This window comes from Phyllopteryx taeniolatus, chromosome 9 (assembly GCF_024500385.1).
Source record: "Phyllopteryx taeniolatus isolate TA_2022b chromosome 9, UOR_Ptae_1.2, whole genome shotgun sequence".
NCBI classification, from domain to species: Eukaryota; Metazoa; Chordata; class Actinopteri; order Syngnathiformes; family Syngnathidae; genus Phyllopteryx; species Phyllopteryx taeniolatus.
This window is the reverse complement of record NC_084510.1, coordinates 27,532,271-27,556,029: the sequence shown is the minus strand read 5'-3', so window position 1 is coordinate 27,556,029 and position 23,759 is coordinate 27,532,271. Positions and strand designations below refer to the sequence as shown.

At 46.6% G+C, this 23,759-nt stretch overlaps 1 protein-coding gene across 6 annotated transcripts in view; it reads right to left on the bottom strand.

The window, feature by feature from the left end:
• Nucleotides 1-23,759, bottom strand: part of acad9 (acyl-CoA dehydrogenase family, member 9) — a 77,633-nt gene that overhangs the window by 42,254 nt on the left and 11,620 nt on the right. For 5 of the 6 annotated variants that reach the window (XM_061784612.1, XM_061784610.1, XM_061784607.1 and 2 more), the window contains 8 exons: nucleotides 19,577-19,683; nucleotides 19,352-19,452; nucleotides 5,890-5,968; nucleotides 5,648-5,819; nucleotides 5,477-5,550; nucleotides 5,330-5,405; nucleotides 1,735-1,805; nucleotides 1,521-1,640 (listed from right to left, as the gene is read on the bottom strand). In XM_061784612.1, the coding sequence (XP_061640596.1) occupies nucleotides 1,521-1,640; nucleotides 1,735-1,805; nucleotides 5,330-5,405; nucleotides 5,477-5,550; nucleotides 5,648-5,819; nucleotides 5,890-5,968; nucleotides 19,352-19,452; nucleotides 19,577-19,683 (800 nt within the window). Of the gene's footprint in view, nucleotides 1-1,520; nucleotides 1,641-1,734; nucleotides 1,806-5,329; nucleotides 5,406-5,476; nucleotides 5,551-5,647; nucleotides 5,820-5,889; nucleotides 5,969-6,718; nucleotides 7,486-19,351; nucleotides 19,453-19,576; nucleotides 19,684-23,759 lie in introns of those variants that run through there. The other variant, XM_061784611.1, reaches the window with a different exon arrangement.

Below are 23,759 nucleotides of genomic sequence, written 5' to 3'. Positions count from 1 at the left end.
GGTCTATTCAGGGGTGCTGGAGAGGAGGGTCCGTCGGGAAGTCGAATCTCAGATTCAGGAGGAATAGTTTTCGTCCTGACCGTGGAACAGTGAAACAGTTCTACACCCTCGGGAGGGTCCTCGAGGGTGCATGGGTGTTCGTCCAACCAGTCTACATGTGTTTTATGGACTTGGGGAGTCCTGTGGGGGGTGCGTCGGGCATATGGGGTACCGAACCTCCTGATACGGGCTGTTCGGGCCCTGTACGACCGGTATCAGAGTTTGGGCCGCATTGCCAGTAAGTCGGACTCGTTTCCGGTGAGGGTTGGACTCCCCCACGGCTGCTCTTTGTCACCGATTCTGTTCATAACTTTTATGGACAGAATTTCTATGCGCAGCCGAGGCATAGAGGGGGTCTGATTTGATGGCCTCAGTATTGCATCTCTGCTTTTTGCAGATGATGTGGTTCTGTTGGATTCATCCTGCCATGATCTCCAACTCTCACTGGAGCGGTTCGCACCAGTGTGTGAAGCGGCTGGGATGAGAATCTGCACCTCCAAATCTGAGACCATGGTCCTCATTCGAAAAAGGGTGGCGTGCCCGCTCCAGGTCGGGGATGAGATCCTGCCCTAAGTGGAGGAGTTCAAGTATCTTGGGGTCATGTTCACGAGTGAGGGAAGAATGGAACGAGAGATCGACAGACAGATTGGTGAAGCGTCTGCAGTGATGCGGACTTTGTATCGGTCCGTTGTGGGAAAGAAGGAGCGAAGCCGAAAGGCAAAGCCCTCAATTTACCGGTTGATCTACGTTCCTCCCTCACCTATGGTCATGAGCTTTGGGTCGAAAGAACAAGATCCCAGATACAAGCGGTCGAAATGAGGATGAAAGTGGCTGGGGAGAGGGGAGTCTGGGCATCCCTACTAAAGTTACTGCCCCCGCAGTAATGCGCATTATACACGAAAAATTACGGTAATAGAAAAGATGAATGTCCTAACCAGTGTACTGGAGGGTGCAGCCCACATGTGTTTAATGCAATTGTTTAATGCAACTGGACTACAGTCTAATACTTGACTGTACGGGGTTTGGGACCTTTATGAAAAGCCAATCAATCCCTATACAATTGGAGCAGGAGCTTGGCTTCCACTGCCAGCTGTAAAATGGCTAATTCAGGATGAGCCTCAAACTTAAGGTTGTTGATGTTCCCCCTTTGTGATAATTTTCTCGATGGCTGGAAATTTCTGGATGCAGCCAATGTGTTGGGCAGACAGGTAGACTGAGGATTTTTGCTATTTGCAGATAATTTAGTCTTGACAGATTTATTGACTTTGGGATTTTGTCACAGGAATCAGCTTCTAGCTTCTCTGTTTAAAGGCAATGGTTCCTGGAAAACGGTGAACTGTGCTTTGTGGATTAGAAGTTCTCATACTGGCTTTCGGGCAGACCTACAGCTATGTTTCACTGCTGGACTTTGAACATCTTTGTGCCCTCCCACTCAATTGACCGATTTACCACAATAATTCATAATGATAATTGTGTCTAACCTTGACCACAGCAGCCTCTAAAGAACAATCTGGTAGTCCAGGTCGGTCCATCATTCCTGATGTCAGGTATGCCATGCTCTCCATCACAAAGGCATTCAGGGCCATGACTGCAAATTTCTCCTGGATTAACAAGGCAAACACAAAACTATGACAAATCTGGTCAAACTGGGTGGTAATGAATGTATTAACCTGTTTTCAGTGTTAGGGAGTATACCTGTATCATACCAAATTCACTTAAGCTTTTGTTAAACTGCTTCCTTGTTGCAGCATATTCAGAGGTCAGTTCTAAAGAGAGACATATTCATTGTCAGTTATTTGAAACTTTATTAATTCTATTCGTAATTACAGTGGTACCACAACGTCGGTGTGACCAGTCTTACGGGTTTTTTGAGATATGAGCAGTTGCTTGGCCAATTTTTTGTCTTGAGTTGCGGACAAAAATTTTAGTTAAGAGTGCTTAATGGTGGCAACAAACTTAAACAGCAGATAGTAAACAATCTTTCAAAACACAGGCCAAGTGCTAGCTTCAAGCAGTTTTTTGTCATCCCAGTTCGCGTCGCCGCGGCACCGTGGCAGCTGCGGGATGTAGTTCTCTTGCTGGCGGTAGAGATCCCGATGGCCGTAGGAAAAATAGTTGGCACCGCAGCTGGTTTCAGCCTCTACTTCTGTATCCAATGCTTTTTTCTAAGTCTTTCTCAAAACACGCCGGTTCGAAGTGATCAGCACAGTTTGGAATGCTTGCTATGCACCCATAGCTGACCACGTTTCTTCCCCTGTCGAGTGACTTTCCCTATCCACTGGTCACCTATTCCTTTTTCACTTGGAAAGCCAAAAAAAAAAAAAAAAAAAAAAAAAAAACTCTTGCCACTGCCTGAACCATTTGTACAACCAAATGCCACACAATAAACCATCATGACATCGTTAAATCATAACCCAGATATACAAGGATGGGAACAACAGCATGGAACAATAGCACACAACGCCGAATGAACAGGCTGTTTGGCTCGTGTGACGTCACAGCGCCGGAAAAGAGGCGAAGACCGGAAGGCGCTGGATGCAAAAAGCAGAAGGTGCATTCTGCATCATATTTATCAATTTAACTGCTGTACACCTGCTATATAATCACTTCGAAATGGCAGATCTGGTTTGTAAAGGGGTATGAATATATAATACGTATAGTCGTGCTAAAAAATATTGCCACCCCTGGGGTGCCATTTTTTCTAGCCATGACTGTATAAAAAGACAAGACCCCATGAGCATACCTGTTATATTTTATTAATGTCTATGTTTCTATCGAAAAGTGAGCTCGAGCAAGGAAATTATGGATTTATGGGATGCACAAACATACCAGTCTGTATTGGCCACTCTCTTTTTCTGTTGTACAGCTGCTACTTGGCTTCTCGTCGTTCCCTCATTGTCAGGTTCCGACCGCCGATGCCAAGATCAGTGGCGTGCTTCTGTAAATCGAACTCCTCCTCCTCCTCATATTCCAACACATTGCTCGCCATTGTGTATCGAGTGTAGTGCGCTGTGTTTGGCAATTGCAGCGTCACTTCTGGTAACCCTTGCGGTGGATAGAATAACCACACCCCAGTGTCTCGAGCTTCGGGTATGATCAGGGAGTGCTCAACACGTGTAATAAAAACCTAATTTGTAGCTAAACTACAGTTGACAACTTGATGGAAGTGACGTGCATGTATTACAGAGCATATAAACAATGCACGGTGAGTGACCGGTTAGCACATCCGCCTCACAGTTCTGGGGACCTGGGTTCAAATCCCAGATCCGGGGCCGCCTGTGTGGTGTTTGCATGTTCTCCCCGTGCCTGGGTGGGTTTTCTCCGGGCACTCCGGTTTCCTCCCACATCCCAAAAACATACGTGATGGGTTGATTGGAGACTCGAAATTGCCCTATGGTGTGATTTCGTGTGCCCTGCGATTGGCTGGTGACCGGTTAAGGGTGTACCCTGCCTCCCGCCCGAAGATAGCTGGGATAGGCTTCAGCACCCCCGTGACCCTAGTGAAGATACGCGGTATAGGAAATGGATGGATAAACAATGCAAATATGAATTTTAACTGACCCCATAACATCTGTCATCTGACCTTTAACGTTGGACCATGCTTTGTTATTTGCTATAAAAAGTCTTGTGCAGACATAATTTTGAAATAAAATAAAATGGTTGCTTTGGTGTGGTGTGCTCATAAAACTACTCAGGAACCGTGAAGAGAATTGAGAAGGGATTCAATCGATAAGCAGAATCGACAAAGGCATTGATATTGATAAAATATCTATTCCCACCCTGAGTCACAACTATACGGACGGGTACTTTTAGCGTTGTTTGCGTCGGCGTCCGTGTCGTTGTTCGCTTTTCTTTTTTTCAAGCTCCGTTTCTTCGACTTGACATGCTCCTCGTGTTTCACATGCCCGTGCCTGATTAAATTAGTCATGTTAAAATTTTTTGTAGATGCTTCCCCATGAGTCACTGCAGTGTTGCACAGACTGCAAATAGCTTGAGTTTTATCTGTCTCAAAAAGCACAAAGACGCCAGATGGTAGACCAGAACTTCCTCTAAGGTGTCCGGAAGTCTTTCTCCATGGCCTCACTGAACTCCTCCCATGCCCGAGTTTTTGCCTCTGCAACCACCAAAGCTGCATTCCGCTTGGTCTCACTGTCATTGCTCACGTGAGCATTGAAGTCCCCCAGGAGAACGATGGAGTCCCCAGGGTAGGGTGGGTACTCTAAACTGCTGTTTGGTGCATAGGAACAAACAACAGTAAGGGCCCGTCCCCCTACCTAAAGACGGAGGGAGCTACCCTCTCATCCAACGGGGGGAACGCTAATGTACATGCGCCGAGCAGGGGGGCAATAAGTATACCCACACATGCTCGGCACCTCTCATCGTGATAAACTCCAGAGTGGAAGCGAGTCCAATCCCTCTCGAGAGGATTGGTACCAGGCTGTGTGTGGCGGCGAGCCCGACTATATCTAGTCGGAACTTTTCGACCTCACACACCAGCTCAGGCTCGTTCCCTGCCAGAGAGGTGATGTTCCATGTCGCTAGAGCCAGCTTCTGTAGCCGGAGATCGGTTTGCCAAGGTTCCTGCCTTTGGCCACCACCCAGCACACACTGCACCTGACCCGTATGGCCCCTCCCACAGGTGGGTGCAGGCCCGGCCACCAGGCGCTTGCCTTTGAGCCCCACCTCCAGGCCTGGCTCCAGAGGGTGACCCCGGTGATTAATGGCATTTCTATTAATTTAATTTGAGAAAGATGATTTAAAGCTCCCATATTTTGGCTATTTAGACCCCATAGAGTGACTCTCAAACATGTACTTAGTATAAAAGTGTCCGTTTCATTGCAAAAAAAACCTTGGCTTTGTCATACGAGTGTCCAGAAAAGCCCCCTCTGACAGCTACTCCTGTTTGACCTAGTTTTGTATCCGCTTTGTCCATATTTGGCTAAGACCGCCCCCTTTCCTCTGATTGGTTGCCTCCGTGTAGAAGACCCATTCGTGAGCGCACACTGGCTCGGTAGCGGAAAGGGAAGGTGGAGCTCTTCCCTAGTGACGTAAATAAGGTTGAGAAATTCGAATGACCTGATTTCAGTCCTCGGCAGAAAAACGTCTGGAATTTAGGAATGCGTGGACGACTAATTTATATTTCAGGTTCACTGAGGCACCATAGAGATATTACATCCATTTGCCAAAATGTGTCCCCTTTAAGATACAGTTTTTTGAGTTATGAACATCGTCACGGAACAAACTCGTAAATCAAGGTACCACTGTAAATCCAATATATTAGTTGTATTACCAATGATTTTTTTAATCATTCCAGCTGAAGAACTTCCCATGCTGAATCTTCCAGAGTTGAGTATATTCATGGCGATCTTTTCAACAAAACCAAAAAAGTTAAGCATAAAGCGAAATAAGCCCTTTGACAAGGCAGGTGAAAGATTACCTTGAATCCATCCCCTATTTGTCCAATAATATTTTCCAGCGGCACTGGAACATTGTCAAATGACACTTCACAAGCTGAAAAAGTACCATAAAGTAAAATAGTGAATTCAAACATACAGTCGATAAAAATACATTTGACCAAGACCACAACAAAGTTCGCAAGCAGTCTTACTGTTGGATCCTCTGATGCCAAGTTTGTCCTCAGGTTTTCCAGAAGTAATGCCTCCAAAAGCTCTCTCAACAAGAAACGCAGAAATCTTGTCTTTCTTCATGTCATTGACAACTACCTCAGTCCGTGCAAACACAGTCATGATGTCAGCCATTCCACCGTTTGAAATCCAAATCTGATCAACAGACATTGTGATTTATATGATTAACAAATTACCAAACACATGCAGAGTAGAATCGTTTTACCTTTGATCCATTGAGAAGGTAATGTTTTCCATCATCTGACAATGTTGCTCGCGTCTGAATGGAGGCTGCGTCACTTCCACTGAAAAGATCAAATTCATCATTGCTGTTGCAAAACCAAATGTAGAGTGACAACTACATACTCAGAAGAAAGTGAAAATCATCCCAAATTTACTGGCAGGCAAGTGATCTTTTTAAGTTACAAATGAACGAATTTAGCAATGTATGGATTGATTTAACTCAGTGGTTCCCAACCTCTTTTGCAGGGCCCCCTTTTTGGGATATGAAACTTGTTGAACACCACTTGACTATCCAACTGGATTAAAAACCTCTGCCCGGGGCTGGGCGATATAACCAAAACTTCGTATCACGGTATAAATTGAATCCCTACACAGTAACAGTAAATATCACGTTATAAGCTTGATTGTAAAAATGATCATGAAAGCATTTATGAAGGGGTTGTCATTTTCGTTAATATAATAACTATCGGCTGTTTAAAAAGATTTGATAAGATTTATCGAAAGTCCTTTACCCACATACCAAACAAACCTGAGGCTAGTCGAAAGCTATGAATCGCAGCAATTAAGCTTAACAAGTGGAACCGACTGATGACAGTTTACCCTCGACACTTAATACTGTACATGGTAAGACGAGTGTTGGGGGAGTAACTAATTACATGTAAAGCAATTATGTAATTTAATTACAAAATGTATGTAATTGTAATCCATTACATTATTGGGAGAAAATTTGTAATTCAATTACAGTTGCTTTTATGAATTTCCATGATTGATTGCAATTTTAATTAGCATGTCTTTGGACTCCACGGTATTACCGTCGATATTGTCTCTGACAGAGGTCCTCAGTTATCATCCCTGGTATGGAAGGAATTCTGTAAAGCGGTGGGCGCAGCAGCCAGCTTGTCGTCAGGATATCATCCCCAGACCAACGGCCAGACGGACCGGGCAAACCAATCCCTAGAATCAGCCCTCCGTTGTGTTGCCGCACGCAACCCCTCCTCCTGGAGCTCATTCCTCCCGTCGATTGACGACGCCCACAACTCCCTCACCAGTTCCGCTACCGGTATGTCCCCATTCATGGCTTGTTATGGTTACCAACCACCATAAGAACAGGAGGAGGCAGTGGCAGTCCCCGCAGTCAAGGATCATCTCCATAGAGTCCAGGCAGTGTGGAAAGACGTCCGTGCGGCGTTGACGCGGTCCGCCGCACACAATAAACAGCTCACGGACCGTTATCGCTCCCCAACACCCGAATACAAGGTGGGCCAATCTGTCTGGCTTTCTTCTCACGACCTCCCGCTTCAAACTGAATCCCATAAAATCACTCCCCACTTCATTGGCCCTTTCCCAATTACCAAAATCGTCAATCCCACTTCCGTCCAGTTGAAGCTTCCACAGTCCTTAAAGTTTCACCCAACCTTCCACGTCTCGTTGCTCAAGCCTGTCTCCACCTCCGCGCTGGACGCTTCCATGTTAGCAAGCTATAGACCAATCTCAAACCTCTCATTCATAGCCAAGTTTGTCGAGAAATTTATTTTAAAACAACAGGAATTACTTGAACTTAAATTGACTTTTTGACAAATTTCAATCAGGTTTTCAAACTCATCGCAGTACAAAATCAGCTTAAAGTGCTAAATGATGAATGAAATGAAGGTTGAATACTGGCTCGGGAAAGGTGTCAATTCTCATCTTGTTGGACCGCAGTGCGGCTTTTGATACAGTAGATCATAATATATTGCTGAACAGGTTGGAAACGTGGGTAGGACTAAATGGAACAGTTCTTAAATGGCTCAGGTCCGACCTGGAGGAAATGAGTTATTTTGTAACCACTGGAAGTGTTCAGTCTCATCGAATGGCAATGACCTATGGGGTCCCTCAAGCGTCAGTTCTTGGACCCCTTCTGTTCAGCCTGTATATGCTACCCTTGGGTCAAACATTCTTCATTCTTCGGCTGTTGATGTGACCATCCACTGGACTCTCGCACACCCCCATACTGGATGTAACCCCAAACCATGATTTTTCCACCACCAAACATAACTGTTTTCTGAGTGAATCTTGGGTCCATGTGGGTTCCAACAAGTTTTCTGCTATATTTGTGGCAATTGGAAGGCAATTGATGATTCATTAGAAAAATCAATTTCTGCCGCTTTTCCACTGTCCGTCCTTTCTGCAGGCTGTGGCCTTGTCAAACACAATAGTATTGTCTTTTGTTTAATGGTGGTTTTTGAGTACTAATTTGTCCATGGAGACCACTGCATGAGAGAATTCGACAACCTGGTGACCAGCTCCGCTACTTTTCAAAGAATGCTGGTCAAACAGTCTTCTTGAACAGATGTCTTACAGGGTCTACCTAACCTGGCCTTGTAATGGACATCACCAGTTTCTTCAAATCTATATTTAATTCTCTCCACTTGATGTTTGGATACATTAAGATGGCTGACACCTCAGCAGTAGATTTGGTCTTCAGACTCTTGATAATCACGACTTTAGTCTGTGGTTGAATCTTTGGCATATTGTCAGAGGTCAGGTTAACACCAGATAAAGGTCTAGTGTGCTTATATTTTTATACATACCTTGGAATGTGCTATTTACAGTATTTGTCACAGGTGAACCTTCAATCGTTGACTGAATCATTCTTAGACACGACAAGACTTGTCCTTGAAAAAAAAAGAGCTTTAGCAAGCTGATCCGATCACAGGATGGAGCAATGCGTCTAAATGACTTGTTCCTTTACTGTGTATACTTGTGTACTGTATACTGAGCATCTTCAAAAGTATTCTCTATTCAGGTCATGTATGCTAATCAGAAGGTTCAAACCAACATTACAACTTGACAGAAATAATGGGTGCAAACTTACTGTAATTAAATTACTTCACACACCAACCCCTCCTGGAGCCGTCACCTTAACGTGGTAGAGGGCTTTGTGTGTCCCAATCCTAGGAGCTAAGCTGTCTGGGGCTTCACGCACCTGGTAGGGTCACCCATGGCAAACAGGTCCTCGGTGAGGGACCAGACAAAGCACGGCAAAAAGACCCCTATGATGAATATTTTGAATGGATTTAGGTTTCCCTTGCCCAGACGCGGGTCACCAGGGCCCCCCTCTGGAGCCAGGCCTGGAGGTGGGACTCAAAAGGCGAGCGCCTGGTGCCTGCACCCTTGGGGCCCGGCCGGGCACAGCCCGAAAGGGTAAAATGGGTCCCCCTGCCCATGGGCTCTCCACCTGTGGGAGGGGCCATAGGGGTCGGGTACAGTGTGAGCTGGGCGGTTGGCGAAGGCAGAGACCTTGGCGATCCGATCCCCGGCTACAGAACCTGGCTCTAGGGACGTGGAATGTCCCCTCTCTGGCAGAGAAGGAGCCCGAGCTGGTGTGTGAGGTCAAGAAGTTCCAACGAGATATAGTCGGGCTCGCCTCCACACACGGCTTGGGCTCTGATACCAGTCTTCTTGAAAGGGGTTGGACTCTCTTCCCCTCTGGAGTTGCCCACGGTGAGAGGCGCCGAGCAGGTGTGGGAATACTGATTGCTCCCGGCTCGGGCCTGTATGTTGGGGTTCACCCCGGTGGACGGGAGGGAAGCCTCCCACCGCCTTTGGGTGGGGGGATGGGTCCTGACTGTTGTTTGTGCCTATGCACCAAACAGCAGTTTAGAGTACCCACCCTTTTTGGAGTCTTTGGAGGGGGTGCTGGAGAGCACTCCCGCTGGGGACTCCATCGTTCTGCTGGGGGACTTCAATGCTCACGTGGGCAATGACAGTGAGACCTGGAAGGGCATGATTGGGAGGAGCACCCACCCCGATCAGAACCCGAGTGATGTTCTGTTATTAGACTTCTGTGCTCACCACGGATTGTCAATGACAAACACCATGTTCAAGCATAAGGGTGTCCACACGTGCACTGGCAGGCCCAAACGTATTGTGAGGGTCTGCTGGGAAAGTCTGGCAGAATCCCGTCAGAAGGAGTTTCAACTCCCACCTCCGACAGAACTTTGCTCATTTTCTTTGGACCATGTTCTGCGCCTCCATTGCTGAGGCGGGCGACCGACGCTGTGGCCGTAAGGTGGTCGGTGCCTGTCGTGGTGGCAATCCCCGAACCCATTGGTGGACACCATTGGTGAGGGATGCCGTCAAGCTGAAGGAGTCCTATCGGGCCTTTTTGGCCTGTGGGACTCCTGAGGCAGCTGATGGGTACCGGCTAGTCAAGTGGAACGCAGCTTTGGCGGTTGCTGAAGCAAAACCTCAGGCGTGGAAGGAGTTCAGTGAGGTCATGGAAAAAGGATTCCGGACAGCTTTGAAGAAATTCTGGTCAACCATCTGGTGTCTCAGGAGGGGGAAAAGGTGCACCATCAACACTGTGTATAGTGGGGATGGAGCACTGCTGACCCCGACTTGGGACGTTGTGAGTCGGTGGGGAGAATACTTCGAAGACCTCCTCAATTCCACTTCCCATGAGGAAGTCCCATGAGTCTGGGGTCTCTGAGGCGGGCTCTCCTATCTCTTGGGTTGTGGTCGCCAAAGTGGTTAAAAAGCTCCTTGGTGGCAAAGCCCCGGGGGTGGATGAGATTCGCCCTGAGTTTCTGGATGTCGTTGGGCTGTCCAGGTAGACGCCTCTGCAACATCGTGTGGACATCGGGGACAGTGCCTTTGGATTGGCAGACTGGGGTGGTGGTCCCCCTTCAGCCTCCCTGGTAAGGTCTATTCAGGGGTGCTGGAGAGGAGGTTCCGCCGGGAAGTCAAATCTCAGATTCAGGTGCAGCAGTGTGGTTTTCGTCCTGGCCGTGGACCAGCTCTACACCCTCGGCAGTTTCCACGAGGGTGCATGGGAGTTCGCCCAACCAGTCTACATGTGTTATGTGGACTTGGGGAAGGCGTTCGACCGGGTCCCTTGGGGAAGTCTGTGGGGGGGTGCGTCAGGAGTATGGGGTACTGAACCCCCTGATACGGGCTGTTAGGTCCCCGTACGACCAGTGTCAGAGTTTGGTCTGCATTGCCGGCAGTAAGTCGGACTCGTTTCCGTTGATGGTCGGACTCCGCCAACGCTGCCCTTTCTGCCACCGATTCTGTTAACTTTTATGGACCGAATTTCTAGGCGCTGCAGATGATGTGGCTCTGTTGGCTTCATCCAGCCGTGATCTCCAACTCTCACTGGAGTGTCAAGCGACTGGGATGAAAATCAGCACCTCCAAATCTGAGAACAAGGTCCTCAGTTGCAAAAGGGTGGCATGCCCTCTCCAGGTCAGGGATGAGATCCTGCCCCAAGTGGAGGAGTTCAAGTATCTTGGGGTCTTGTTAACGAGTGAGGGAAGAATGGAACGGGAGATTGACGGGCGGATCGGTGCAGTGTCTCCAGTGATGCGGATTTTGTCTCGGTCCGTTATGGTGAAGAAGGAGCGAAGCCGAAAGGCGAAGCTCTCAATTTACTGGTCGAGCTACGTTTCTACCCTCACCTATGGTCACGAGCTGTGGGTCGAAATGGGTTTCCTCTGCAGGGTGTCCGGGCTCTCCCTTAGGTATAGGATGAGAAGCTCGGTCATCCGGGAGGGGCTCAGAGCAAAGCCACTGCTCCTCCGCATTGAGAGGAGCCAGATGAGGTGGCTCGGGCATCTGCTTAGGATGCCTTCTGGGCGCCTCCCTGGTAATGTGTTCCAGGCACGTTCCGGGAGGAGACCCCCGGGACAGCCCAGGACACGCTGGAGAGACTTTAGGCCTCTTTATAATCCCGCGGTGGCGCGGCCGATAACGCCCGCATTGCATCACGTGACCGACGAATTGCCCCGTGCAGCACCTCTGCGTAGCTTGCTGCGCACCCGACAAAAATTGTTGCTGCGCGTCGAACGCCGCGGAGATCATCTCTCGTGATTGGTCTGTTTAAGTCACATGCTGTGATGACGTACCAGCGTGCCCTTTGGTTCTACATACCATCTACGTCGCTGTCTTCTTGATCGATTTTGCAGCATAATTAAACGTATCATCTGGTCATCTCAGTCCATTTGTAATGTCGCGGTCGCCATTGTTGTTGCTTTGTTCCTTGTTACTGAAAGGAAAGTAAAAACGGCTACCGGAAATGGGTTAAAAAATATATATAAATAAATTTTAAAAAATGCAGATGAAACTCCACCCAGTGGTGTCCTACCCAATACCAGCCGCTCGAGTATAAAGGCAAACTACGCGCGGGACAGCCGCAGTGACATCAGCGCGGTCGCTGTCCGCGCAAGTATAAAGAAGCCTTTAGTCTCCCAGCTGGCCTCGGAACGCCTCGGGGATCCCCCCCCGGAAGAGCTGGATGAAGAGGCTGGGGAAAGGGCAGTCTGGGCGTCCCTGCTAAAGCTGCTGACCCCGCGACCCGACCTCAGATAAGCTGAAGAAAATGGATGATGGATCACACACACCAAAACTTTAGAGGGTGATTCGACAGAACTCTGGCATGTTAATGTACAACCGTTAGTGCTAGCACTCACTTGCAAGGCTACATTACGCGTTGTTGCCTGCTTGCGAGAGCCGTATCGTATTAAAAGTATTTGAACATAACTCAAGCAATCCTTGAATTAAAGTCCTCTCCCGTGCACCGGTGACCACCAGCACACGTTTTTCCCCATTTTGTTCTTGTAATACACATGGCGCAATCCATTGTTGTTGTAGCGAGCGTATCCAGTCGCGTTTGAGTTGACAAGATAAAGCCCAGTGATTGTAAAAGACAGTATGTGGTGGTATCGGACTACAAGATTTTATTGCAGTCGTCTGACAATCGTGAAAGACAAAATTTGTCTTGTCGTCTGATCCATGCATTGCGTGTTGTCTGTCTCAGACGTGTTGTGTATTCCACACCGCCGACATGTTTTTTAAAAATAACTTGATTGGTGGTCAGATATTTACAGTACTACGTCAAAAGACACGTGACAAGGCTAAAAATAAACTAGCTTTTGGATTCAAATATACTGTACACGATAGAGACGCAGAGTAAATGTCTTTTGCGGAGTCGATCAATGAAATCATTGATCGGATCGACGAATTGTGACAAAGCCGATCAGCATAAAATGCTAATTAGCGGCCGATACCGATAAATTTGGTGTAAAAGTCTACTTCCCATCTCCATCCTTCTGTCTGGCCAACCTGTATTATATTATTTGTTTATTACATTAATCTCCTTCTTTACTGTCCAACCTGGCATAGATGTCATCATATGACTCTTCTTTGGTCTTTGCCACCTCTACCTTCGCCCTACGTCGCATCTCCGTGTATTCTTGTCTCCTCTCCCCAGTCCTATCAGTCTCACTTCATCTTAGCTAATCACTTTTTCTTGTATGTTTTTCTGCACTTTAAGGTTCCACCACCAAGTCTCCTTTCACCCCTTTCTTAAAAAAAGATGCACCAAGTACCCTCCTGCCTGTCTCTCTGATCACCTTGGCTGTCGTGGTCCAGTCTTCTGGACGCTCCTCCTGCCCACCGAGAACCTCTCTCACCTCTTTATGAAATGCTGCACAACACTCTTTCTTTCTCATCTTTCACCACATGGTTCTCTGCTCTGGATTTGTTTTCTTAATCTTCCTCACCACTACCAGAGTCATCTTACAAACCACCATCCTATGCGGTCTAACTACACTCTCCCATACCACTATCACAGTCAGTTACTTCCTTCAGATGACATCGTCTGTACAAGATGATATCCATCTGCATGCTTCTACTTCTACTTTTGTAGGTCATGTTTCTGCCTCTTCTGTAAGATTCAAAGTCCCACTTTCGGTTATAGGCTCTGTGCTTTCCACTTTGTTTTCCCTCCAGGTTAACAGCGCCAGTGGGGGACATTGCTCAAGGATGTATGGGGTCTTAATTGTCAATGTGTCACTAACAAGTTAATTTTATGTATTTTTTTGCTCAAGAAAAATAAACTTGCAGTCATTTCCAATATCATCAATCCATTTTGGAGCAATTTAAAAGACCTCATTGCCTTTGGAACGCCACTTTTTCCATCCCCAAAATCAACACACCCCCTCCATGTCTTGGTGTGACGTTGAGGTCAGAACTGAAAACCAAATTCACTGTTTAGCTGTTGTGCAAAAGGAAACGTATTGTACTACAAAGTGGCAGTATTTAGTCATATTTTATACAACCCCAATTCCAATGAAGTTGGGACGTTGTGTTAAACATAAATAAAAACAGAATACAATGATTTGCAAATCATGTTCAACCTATATTTAATTGAATACACTACAAAGACAGATATATTTAATGTTCAAACTAATAAACTTTATTGTTTTAGCAACTAATCAATAACTTTGAATTTTATAGCTGCAACACGAAATCACTGTATGTAAGGGGCAAGGCCGAAAATCAACATTGAATGCCCGTGACCATCGATCCCTCAGGCGGCACTGCATCAAAAACCAACATCAATGTGTAAAGGATATCACCAGATGGGCTCAGGAACACTTCAGAAAACCAATGCCAGTAAATACAGTTTGACGCTACATCCGTAAGCGCAACTTGAAACTCTTGTATGCAAAGCAAACGCCATTTATCAACAACACCCAGAAACGCCGCCGTAAATGTACTTGGGCTTGTGAATTAATTAATTGATTGTATGGCTAGCTTGTGGGCAAGAGGCAGAGGGAAAAGCCCCCAAAAAACAAAAAGAAAAACAATTCGAAGAAAAAAAAACATTTTAAAAAAATGTATTTTAAAAGAACTTTCAAAAAAAAAAAAAAACTTAAATCAAATCAGATTTTGTATTTTTTGTGAAAAAAAAATAATGAAAACCTGAAATGATTAAAAATTAAACTAGCAATTAATTAATAGCTCCCGTTCGGAAACAAAACCGTTAAGTAATTGTTTACTATTAACGTGAGGCAGTGTTTAAATCAAGTTGTGTTGTGTAGGGAACGTCTGCGAACGGAAGGTGGTGCTACTGCGCTGGCAATGCAGCACCTTTCGTTGGCAAAGCTTGTTGTAACCGTTGCATTGTAAAACTGGTTAAAAATACCAGGCATAAAGCTTTAACAAACAATCGCGGCTTCGGTGTTTCGAAAAACTAGCGAAAATGGAGGCTTTTAGATTAATAAGGGCACTTTATCACGACCGAGGGTTGAGGCGGCTAAGTTAGCCGTGCTCTCGAGGGATGGTCTGTTGCTAGGCGACGTGTGACGCAAGATTGCACGTCACTCGAGGGAGATCAGCGCACAATGAAATCTTAAAACCAGCAGGAGAAAGCACTTGGTGGTGCTGTAGCCAAGTTAAGGTTTATTATTTCACCAGCAGCGATCAAGAGGGGACACCCTGTCTCGATGCGTGTTCGCTAACAGGTTCCTCGCGGCTGAGAAGCAGCCAAGCAATAGCTTCCGGTTTACTGGGAGCTGCGTAATGGTATGAGCGTCCGAGAGGGGCCACTCGAGGACAAATCGAAGCCTGTGCAACGGTTCAAAACCATGAAGGAATGAACACAAGTGGCGACATCACGATGACGTCACGTCTTCCACAAAGACAAAGCCTCTAGTAAAAAAAATTTACCAAATGGCAGTCTGCTTTTGAGCATTCCCACCCAAAGCAAAGATGACGACCATTACGGGTGTTTTTTTTCCAAACACAAAGAGCTAACACTTTAGCTCAGAGGTCGACTGACAAACAACAGGGATTCTTGGTATAAAACGCCACTAAGACGGCCAGGGACTTCCCAAATCTCCTATTTATGCAGTGAAGCTCAGAATAAGATTCCCCATAACAGCAACGGGCATATAACTAGTATGGTTAGCTACTCCAGAAGTTATAAGACGGGGAAGGATGGGTATCGGACAAATGCCCAGAATTCGTGACCGGTTTCGCGACCCCCGAAGGCCTTTTTAACAAGAATTTACGGCAGAAATCTGCCCACAGTTCAAAGCAAGCAGCCCACAAAACACGGATACCCAAATAACATAATGCCATACATTTGCTATATGGGAAGTCCTCGATTTACGAACGAGTTCCGTTCCTACGCTGGCGACGTAACACAAATTTCCGCGTAAGTCGGATTTCACCGTTAAAAGTCTAAATTTACAGCGAAATACTTCTGTTATGGGTATTGTCCCACGTGATTGTGACAGCGAGCTCAGTGTGTGTGGGCGTGCGCGTCGATGTGTGAGTGAGACGGACTGCGCAGGCTTCGTCCGGCGGGACTGTGAAGGAGGAAGGAGTGGTGCCGGTGCGAGTGTGTACAGTAGCAAGTGTAGTGACGGCGACCGGGGAAGAGTAGCGATTAGCGGGGGACCCGTTGACGAATGTGCACAGGAGCTAATAAAGCCATTAAAGCAGCAAATCGTTGCTCCGTGCCTTTATTGTTGCCGCCACCCAGCTCAGCTGTGCAACGAGAGAAGGGAGTTAACCCCTGCGTCTCTCGACCACGTTCAGGTGACCGTAGCAGGAAAGGTTAACACTTCGCATAAAGAAACTAAAATACATTAAAATAAAAAAATAAGATGCTGTACTTACCATTAGTGTTGAGAGTGTGAAAAAAGGAGGGCGAAAATGGCAGAGATACTCCCGGCGCACAAACACAGACAAACACTATGCATTAGCTAAGCAGAAACACCATGGTGCTGGGACAAAATGGCGGATGAGACACGGGCGTCGTAAAGTCGAAACGTTGTAGGTCGAGTACGTTGTAGGTCGAGTACGTCGTAACTCGAGGACTTCCTGTAGTCTCGCTAGAGGGCTGATCTTAAGTTTCCTCATGCTCGCAAGTGCTCGGGACGCTCCGTTGCAACGGTAACGAAGTGACACAGAGATAGGCTGCCGCTGCACCACTATGTAGCGTATATTGGTTTGGATAAAAATGGAATTCATTTACGAGAAAAGAATAAGCCGAAGTGACGCAGGAGCGTGATTTTAAGTTTCAGCGGTAAAATTAAATTATTTTATCTTGTAAAGGGGCACCATGTCGCTTTTTTGTAATACGTCAGGAGAAAGTGACTAAAAACCTGTATGTCTCGTAATCTGAAGGTTGCCACAGGAATTAGATAAGAGTTCTCGATAACCAGAGGTCTGTTGTCGAACCCAAACACACACAAACGATACAGGTAGTGACTTTTTATAGAAAAATTAGAGAGAGAGAGAGCTATCAGGGTAATCTACAAGGGAACAATGCAGTTAAAAGCAAAACAAAGGACAGACGAACATTGGCAAAGGAGACTGACTTGTGATGTGAGGTTGGGAATGAGCAAGGGATGACAATGCATATAGCTGGGGGTTCCTGTTCTCATTAATTTAAACCCAAATATGCACTAATCTGTACTTTTAGTAGACCACAAATTGGATTTACATTGCGTGGAACACATTTTAGGCAGGCTGGTCGATCTCCCCAATGTGGGGAGGTGGGGGGGGGGGGAGCAGGAAGAAAGTTCCCAGGCAGGGCGGCCGGAGCCGGGGTGTCACTGATCGCAAGACGCTCGGAGCGGGCGTGCGCTCCCTGCTTTCTTCCCAACCGAGTTTGCCCGGGCACCCAAAAGGGTAGCTCAGGGCGCGCTGGCAGGCTACCCTGCGGCGGGGAAAAGTCCGATGTGTCCTCGCCACCTCGTGGTGAAATGTTGGGCTTCCTTGCTGAGCCAGTCTTCTGCAAATCCGCCTGTCGATCTCCCGTTCCATTCTTCCGTCACTTGTGAACAAGACCCCAAGATACTTGAACTCCTCCACTAACCCGGAGAGGGCACTTCACCCTTTTCCGATTGAGGACCGTGGTCTCAGACTTGGAGGTGCTGATTTTGTCTGCCACATTGTCTGCAAAAAGCAATACTAAGGTCAACAAACCTGACTCCCTCTACGCCTCGGCTGCGCCTAGAAGTTCAGTCAATAAAAATTATGAACAGAATCGGTGACAAAGGGCAGCCTTGGTGGAGTCCAAACCTCACCGGAAACAAATCAGACTTACTGCCGGCAATGCGAACCAAACTCTGACACTGGTCATATAGGGACCGACCAGCCCATATCATTGGGTTCGGTAACCCATATTCACAAAATAACCCCCACAGGACACGCTTGAACGCCTTCTCCAAGTCCACAAAACCCATGTAGACTGGTTGGGCAAACTCCCATGCACCCTCGAGGACACTGCAGAGGTTGTAGAGCTGGTCCACTGTTCCACGGCCAGGACGAAAACCGCACTGCTCCTCCTGAAGCTGAGATTCGACTTCCAGACGGACCCTCCTCTCCAGTACCCCTGAATAGACTTTACCAGGTAGGCTGAGGAGTGTGATCTCTCGTAGTTGGAACTAAGTTAAAAAGGGGGACCACCATCCCAGTCTGCCAATCCAGAGGCATAAGAAGGCGTGTCGGTGGAATAGAGGAGGTTTTCGTAATATTCTCCCCACCTACTCACAACGTCTCGAGTCAAGGTCAGCAGCGCCCCATCCCCACTATACACAGTGTTGATGGTGCACTGCTTCCCCCTCCTGAGACACCGGATGGTGGACCATAATTTCCTCAAAGCCGTCAGGAAGTCCTTCTCCATGGCCTCACCGTACTCTTCCCACGCTCGAGTTTTTGCGTCAGCGACCACTAAATCTGCATTCTGCTTGGCCAGCCGGTACCTATCAGCTGCCCCAGGAGTCCCACAGGCCAAAAAGGCCCAATAGGACTCCTTCTTCAGCTTGACGGCATCCCTCACCGCTGGTTGGAGCATTTCCATTTTTAAATTATCTTTCTTATTTTTCTTTGTTTTAAATGTTTATAAGCTGTTTTCCCCCTTTGTTTTTCAATACTTTTTAATCATGTACAGCACACTGAGTTACCTTGTGTATGAAATGCGCCCTGTCAATAAATTTCCTTTGCTTTAACCCGGGCCATGACCGATCCGGTACGGAATTTTTTGGATGAATACACATATTTGTTCGGGAAAGTTTTAAGCCGAATGCCCTTCCTGACGCAACCCACGGCATTTATCTGGGCTTGTGACCAGCCTACAGGTTGCACAGGCTTGGGCGGCCCCCACCCATAGGTATTAACTATAAACATAATTGTTATTCGTAATTATGGTTTGAATATTTATTTTATAAAATTATAAAATTAAGAAAGTGGAGATTGACAGGAGTGACGCTTTTCAACACAAAGATGTAAATTGTAAATTGTAAACAATATTAAATGTTGATTGATGTTCTTCTCAATTATAGTAAAAGTGTTGAGATGATTCAGTTAGATAATCTTTAAGAAGGAATTTAAGGACAATCTCGCTGAGGAAAAAGGACAATTTTCTCAAATTCACACTTGTTTGTTGATGATAAAATTTATATTCAAAATCATAATTCGTAGGCTAACTAAAGCTGTCAGGAAAGTGGCCTAAATTTCTTTTCTCAAAATTGATGATTGTGTGTGTGTGTGTGTGTGTGCGTACACTGGTATAGACTGGATAGCTAGATTAAACAGATGAAATAGCTAGAATAGTTGAGCTAGAATAGACAGACAGAGAATTAGAAACAAGGCTCAAAAGATTTTACCTTCCAGCCTCAGTCAAACAAAAAGCAGCAATGTGTTCCCCTGAGGCTAATTTGGGCAGATACTTCTTCTTCTGGGATTCATTCCCCGCAATTAGTATACCCTAAAAACACAGAACTACTGTCAGAAAATAAAAACTGCAGGCCACATGGTGTCCCAAATTCTCTGGGATTTCACAGAAATGAGATGACAATGTCACTATGAGGTATGCAACATTTAAATTTTACCTTCAGTCCAATTGCTTGATGAGCAGCCAGTGTCACTGCAATAGAGCCATCTAATGAGATTATTTCAGCTAGTCGTGCATACATGGTATTGGACAATCCAAGACCTCCTGAAAATGCAAACAAATCAATTTCTCATGAGCCTTTTTTATTAAAAAAACAGTCCTGAATCTGAAATGAAGATTGTGGATGAATTTTGCTCAGATGTAACACATGTATGCCTAAAATGTAGTTTGCGGCATAGAAGGCCCTTTCACACAGCAGGAACTTTACTCTGGAACTTGTAACTTTAGCAGGAAGGTGTGTTTATACTAGTGATGTACTGAAAATGAAAATTCTTGACCGAAAACAAAAATGAGGAAACCAAGGCCGAAAACCAAAAGGCGAAAGATATTACAATGCCAATTATTCGGAAAACTGCCGTTATGGCTACGATTTCAGGGCTATGAACCTATAGAAAGTCACTTTCAGGACAATTATTGCAGTATATTATGGTAATAGGATAAAAATTGCATACTACATCATTGCTCTATAATTTAAATCATTGGTAAATTACGGCTTCAATATTTGTGATTTTAATGTGTTTATTGCATCAACCTTGGAATGGCGGACGCATTTGCAGCCAAAGGTCTTTCACTTGCATGCTATTTTTGTATTTCTTGTATCCTCTATTGCTGCCGAAACAATGCAAACTTTCCCAATGTTGGATAATAAAGGTTATCTTATAAATATCCATCCATTTTCTACACCGCATATTCTCACTAGGGTCGTGGGTATGCTGGAGCCTATCCAAGCTGACTGCGGGCGGGAGGCAGGGTACACCCTGAACTGGTTGCCAGCCAATCACAGGGCACATATAAACAACCATTTGCACTCACATTAATACCTACGGACAATTTAGAGTATTCAATTAACCTATGTTTTGGGGATGTGGGAGGAAAACTGAGTACCTGGAGAAAACCCACGCAGGCACAGGGAGAACATGCAAACTCCACACAGGCGAGGCCGGATTTGAACCAGTGTCCTCAGAACTGTGAGGCAGATGTGCTAACCAGTCCTCACCGTACTGCCTATATTATAAATATGTAATATATTAACGTACTTTTAACCTGCTCGGCACATTTTCTTAAGTGACGAAGCCGACTAGCGGTGACGTACTAATTCATTTCCGGTTTCCGATTCTGGTCCCTGTGCAGCTGTCTAGTATTAGTGTATTATTTCACTGTATTATTATTCTGCCGACAATGATGTTCTTCAGAGCTGCTTACTCCCGGCTATAACGCTAGTTAGAAAGCCCATATTGTTTACATACTCAAAGACCCCTTATGACGACGACAAACAATGGACTTCATTTTCCCTTCCTTGGACGCGGCCACTGGAGCCTGGCCTTGTGGTGGGGCTCGAAGGTGAGCGCCTCGTGGCCGGCCGGGCACAGCCCGAAAGGGTAACGTGGGTCCCCCTTCCCATGGGCTCACCACCATTGGGGGGGGCCATTGGGGTCGGGTGCAGTGTGACCTTGGCGATCCGATCCCTGGCTACAGAAGCTGGCTCTAGGGACGTGGAATGTCACCTCTCTGGCAGGGAAGGAGCCCGAGCTGTTGTGTGAGGTCGAGAAGTTCCGACTAGATATAGTCGGACTCGCCTCCACACACAGCTTGGGCTCTGGTACCAGTCCTCTCGAGAGGGGTTGGACTCTCTTCCACTCTGAAGTTGCCCACACTGAGAGGCGCCGAGCAGGTGTGGGTATACTTATTGCCCCCCGGCTTGGCGCCTGTACGTTGGGGTTCACCCCGGTGTACGAGAGGGTAGACTCCCTCCGCCTTCGGGTGGGGGGACGGGTCCTGACTGTTGTTTGTGCCTATGCACCAAACAGCAGTTCAGAGTACCCACCCTTTTTGGAGTCCTTGGAGCGGGTGCTGGAGAGCGCTCCCGCTGGGGACTCCATCGTTCTGCTGGGGAACTTCAATGCTGACGTGGGCAATGACAGTGAGACCTGGAAGGGCGTTTTTGGGAGGAACGCCCCCCCACCCCTGATCAGAACCCAAGCGGTGTTCTGTTATTGGACTTCTGTGCTCGTCACAGATTGGCCATAACGAACACCATGTTCAAGCATAAGGGTGTCCACACGTGCACTTGGCACCAGGACACCCTAGGTCGCAGTTCGATGATCGACTTTGGGGTAGTGTGATCGGACTTGCGGCCACATGTCTTAGACACTCGGGTGAAGAGAGGGGCGGAGCTGTCAACTGATCACCACCTGGTGGTGAGTTGGCTCCGATGGTGAGGGAAGATGCCGGTCCGACGTGGCAGGCCCAAACGTAAGCAATAAGTCGGACTCATTTCCAATGAGGGTTGGACTCCACCAAGGCTGCCCTTTGTCACCGATTCTGTTCATAACTTTTATGGACAGAATTTCTAGGTGCAGCCGAGGCGTGGAGGGGGTCAGGTTTGGTGGCCTCAGTATTGCATCTCTGCTTTTTGCAGATGATGTGGTTCTGTTCTCTGTTGCACAGTCACCAATCACTCTTCATCCCACAGTGTGAACTGTGGATCTTGAGCAGACTACGCAGACCTTTTTGGGGCCGTCTTTTGTGTGTCCTTACTGGGAAGTCTTTGTTCTTGGGTTTTAGGTGGGAAGAAGAACAAGTCTTATCTGGTTGAGTATCTCTGTGATTGAAAACCAACATCCAGCTTTCTTCTTGGTTGAACAGAGGAATGTTGGGGGTTCTTTCAGTGGACTAGAAAGTAGGGTAGGCCAGGCTCTGTGGTCTCTGACCTGAGAGTTGATATCCATTACAGTATCTTGGACCCTGAGCTGGTAACTGTGATCAACCGGAAATTTATCATTGTGTACTAATCCCAATCATTTAATCACCCAGCCTTAAGACTAGGGTATATTAATGTAGAGCAACAATTATTTTTTTACATCCTGAGAGTTTTTCGCCATAAACTGTCAAACTTCCAGTGACCAGTGTGAGAGAGTGTGAGAGAGTTAACACCGGGGCTGGCTACACGCTGGAGCAAGAGATCACATTCGCGTATGCTTCCCCCACTCCACCACTTAGTGCTGTGATTAGCTCGCTGCAGTGAGACTTTCGAAACGGCCACAAACTCATTAATCAAGGAAACACTGAATGTTAATCTTTATAATTTAAGGGCCTTAAACATTTATTAATTTGGTATGTTTTTGTCCTTCTCTCTTAGAAAACCACATCCTCACACCCACACAACTAAAGTATTTTCTTGAGTGCCATAGAGAGGGTTAATCTATCAAATTGGGGTACCTTAAGTTTAGTGTTCATTTGTGTATTATTGTTATTCAAGGGGTCCGGTTCACGAGATTTGTGCATGGGTGGTAACGTCACAGTGGCTGGAGGAGCGAGGCTTGCGAAGCAGTTGGCAGAAGATAGTGTGTGTACAGGATTATAAATTTGTTCGGCTGTGTGCTTCAATGGCAAATGAGTAATGAGTAACAGTGTCCTGTTAACAATAGTCATTAACTGCTATCAGTGGTGTAGCGGACATGCGCTCCGCAAATCGAGGCGCCACAGAGACTTGCAACCACTAGAGAACCCTACTCCTCCACGCTGCCCTGCTGTGAGACGGGACTAGGACAGTGCCTGATGTACATCAGTAAAGTGGACCTTAACTTAACTAGCAGCTTCCTGTCAAATCTTGATTCCGGTCTTCCAAATTCTTCTTCCCGGACCAAATAGTTGGGGAAGACTATGTGGTTAATATTCACCCATGCGCGTGAGGCTCCACCCACTGGCATTCAGAGGAACTGCAGAGGAACTGCAATGTTGATTTGAACAATAAGCAACCGATCTGCCACAAGCAAACTTTAAACAATGATTCTATGTGTGACAGTACAAACTTGGGAGTGTTCGAGATTAATATTTTAAAAAACCATTTAATCAAATGTACAGACAAGATTCAGGCTGGTGGGCGTAGTCTTCTTCAAGTCAGCACTCCCTCTTCCTACGAGCCCGCCCCTGGGGTATTTAACACTCTCAATTCGTATAATTCTGCAGGGCTGTGTGACCATTTACTGGGAGCACGCATGAATGTATGTGGTACAGTAAGAAAGAACGGGAAAACCAAGCATCACTACCAATGTGAAAAAGACTGACTTTGGCTTGGGGGGGGGGGGGGGGACTCGTACGACACAATAAGTGTGTTTTGG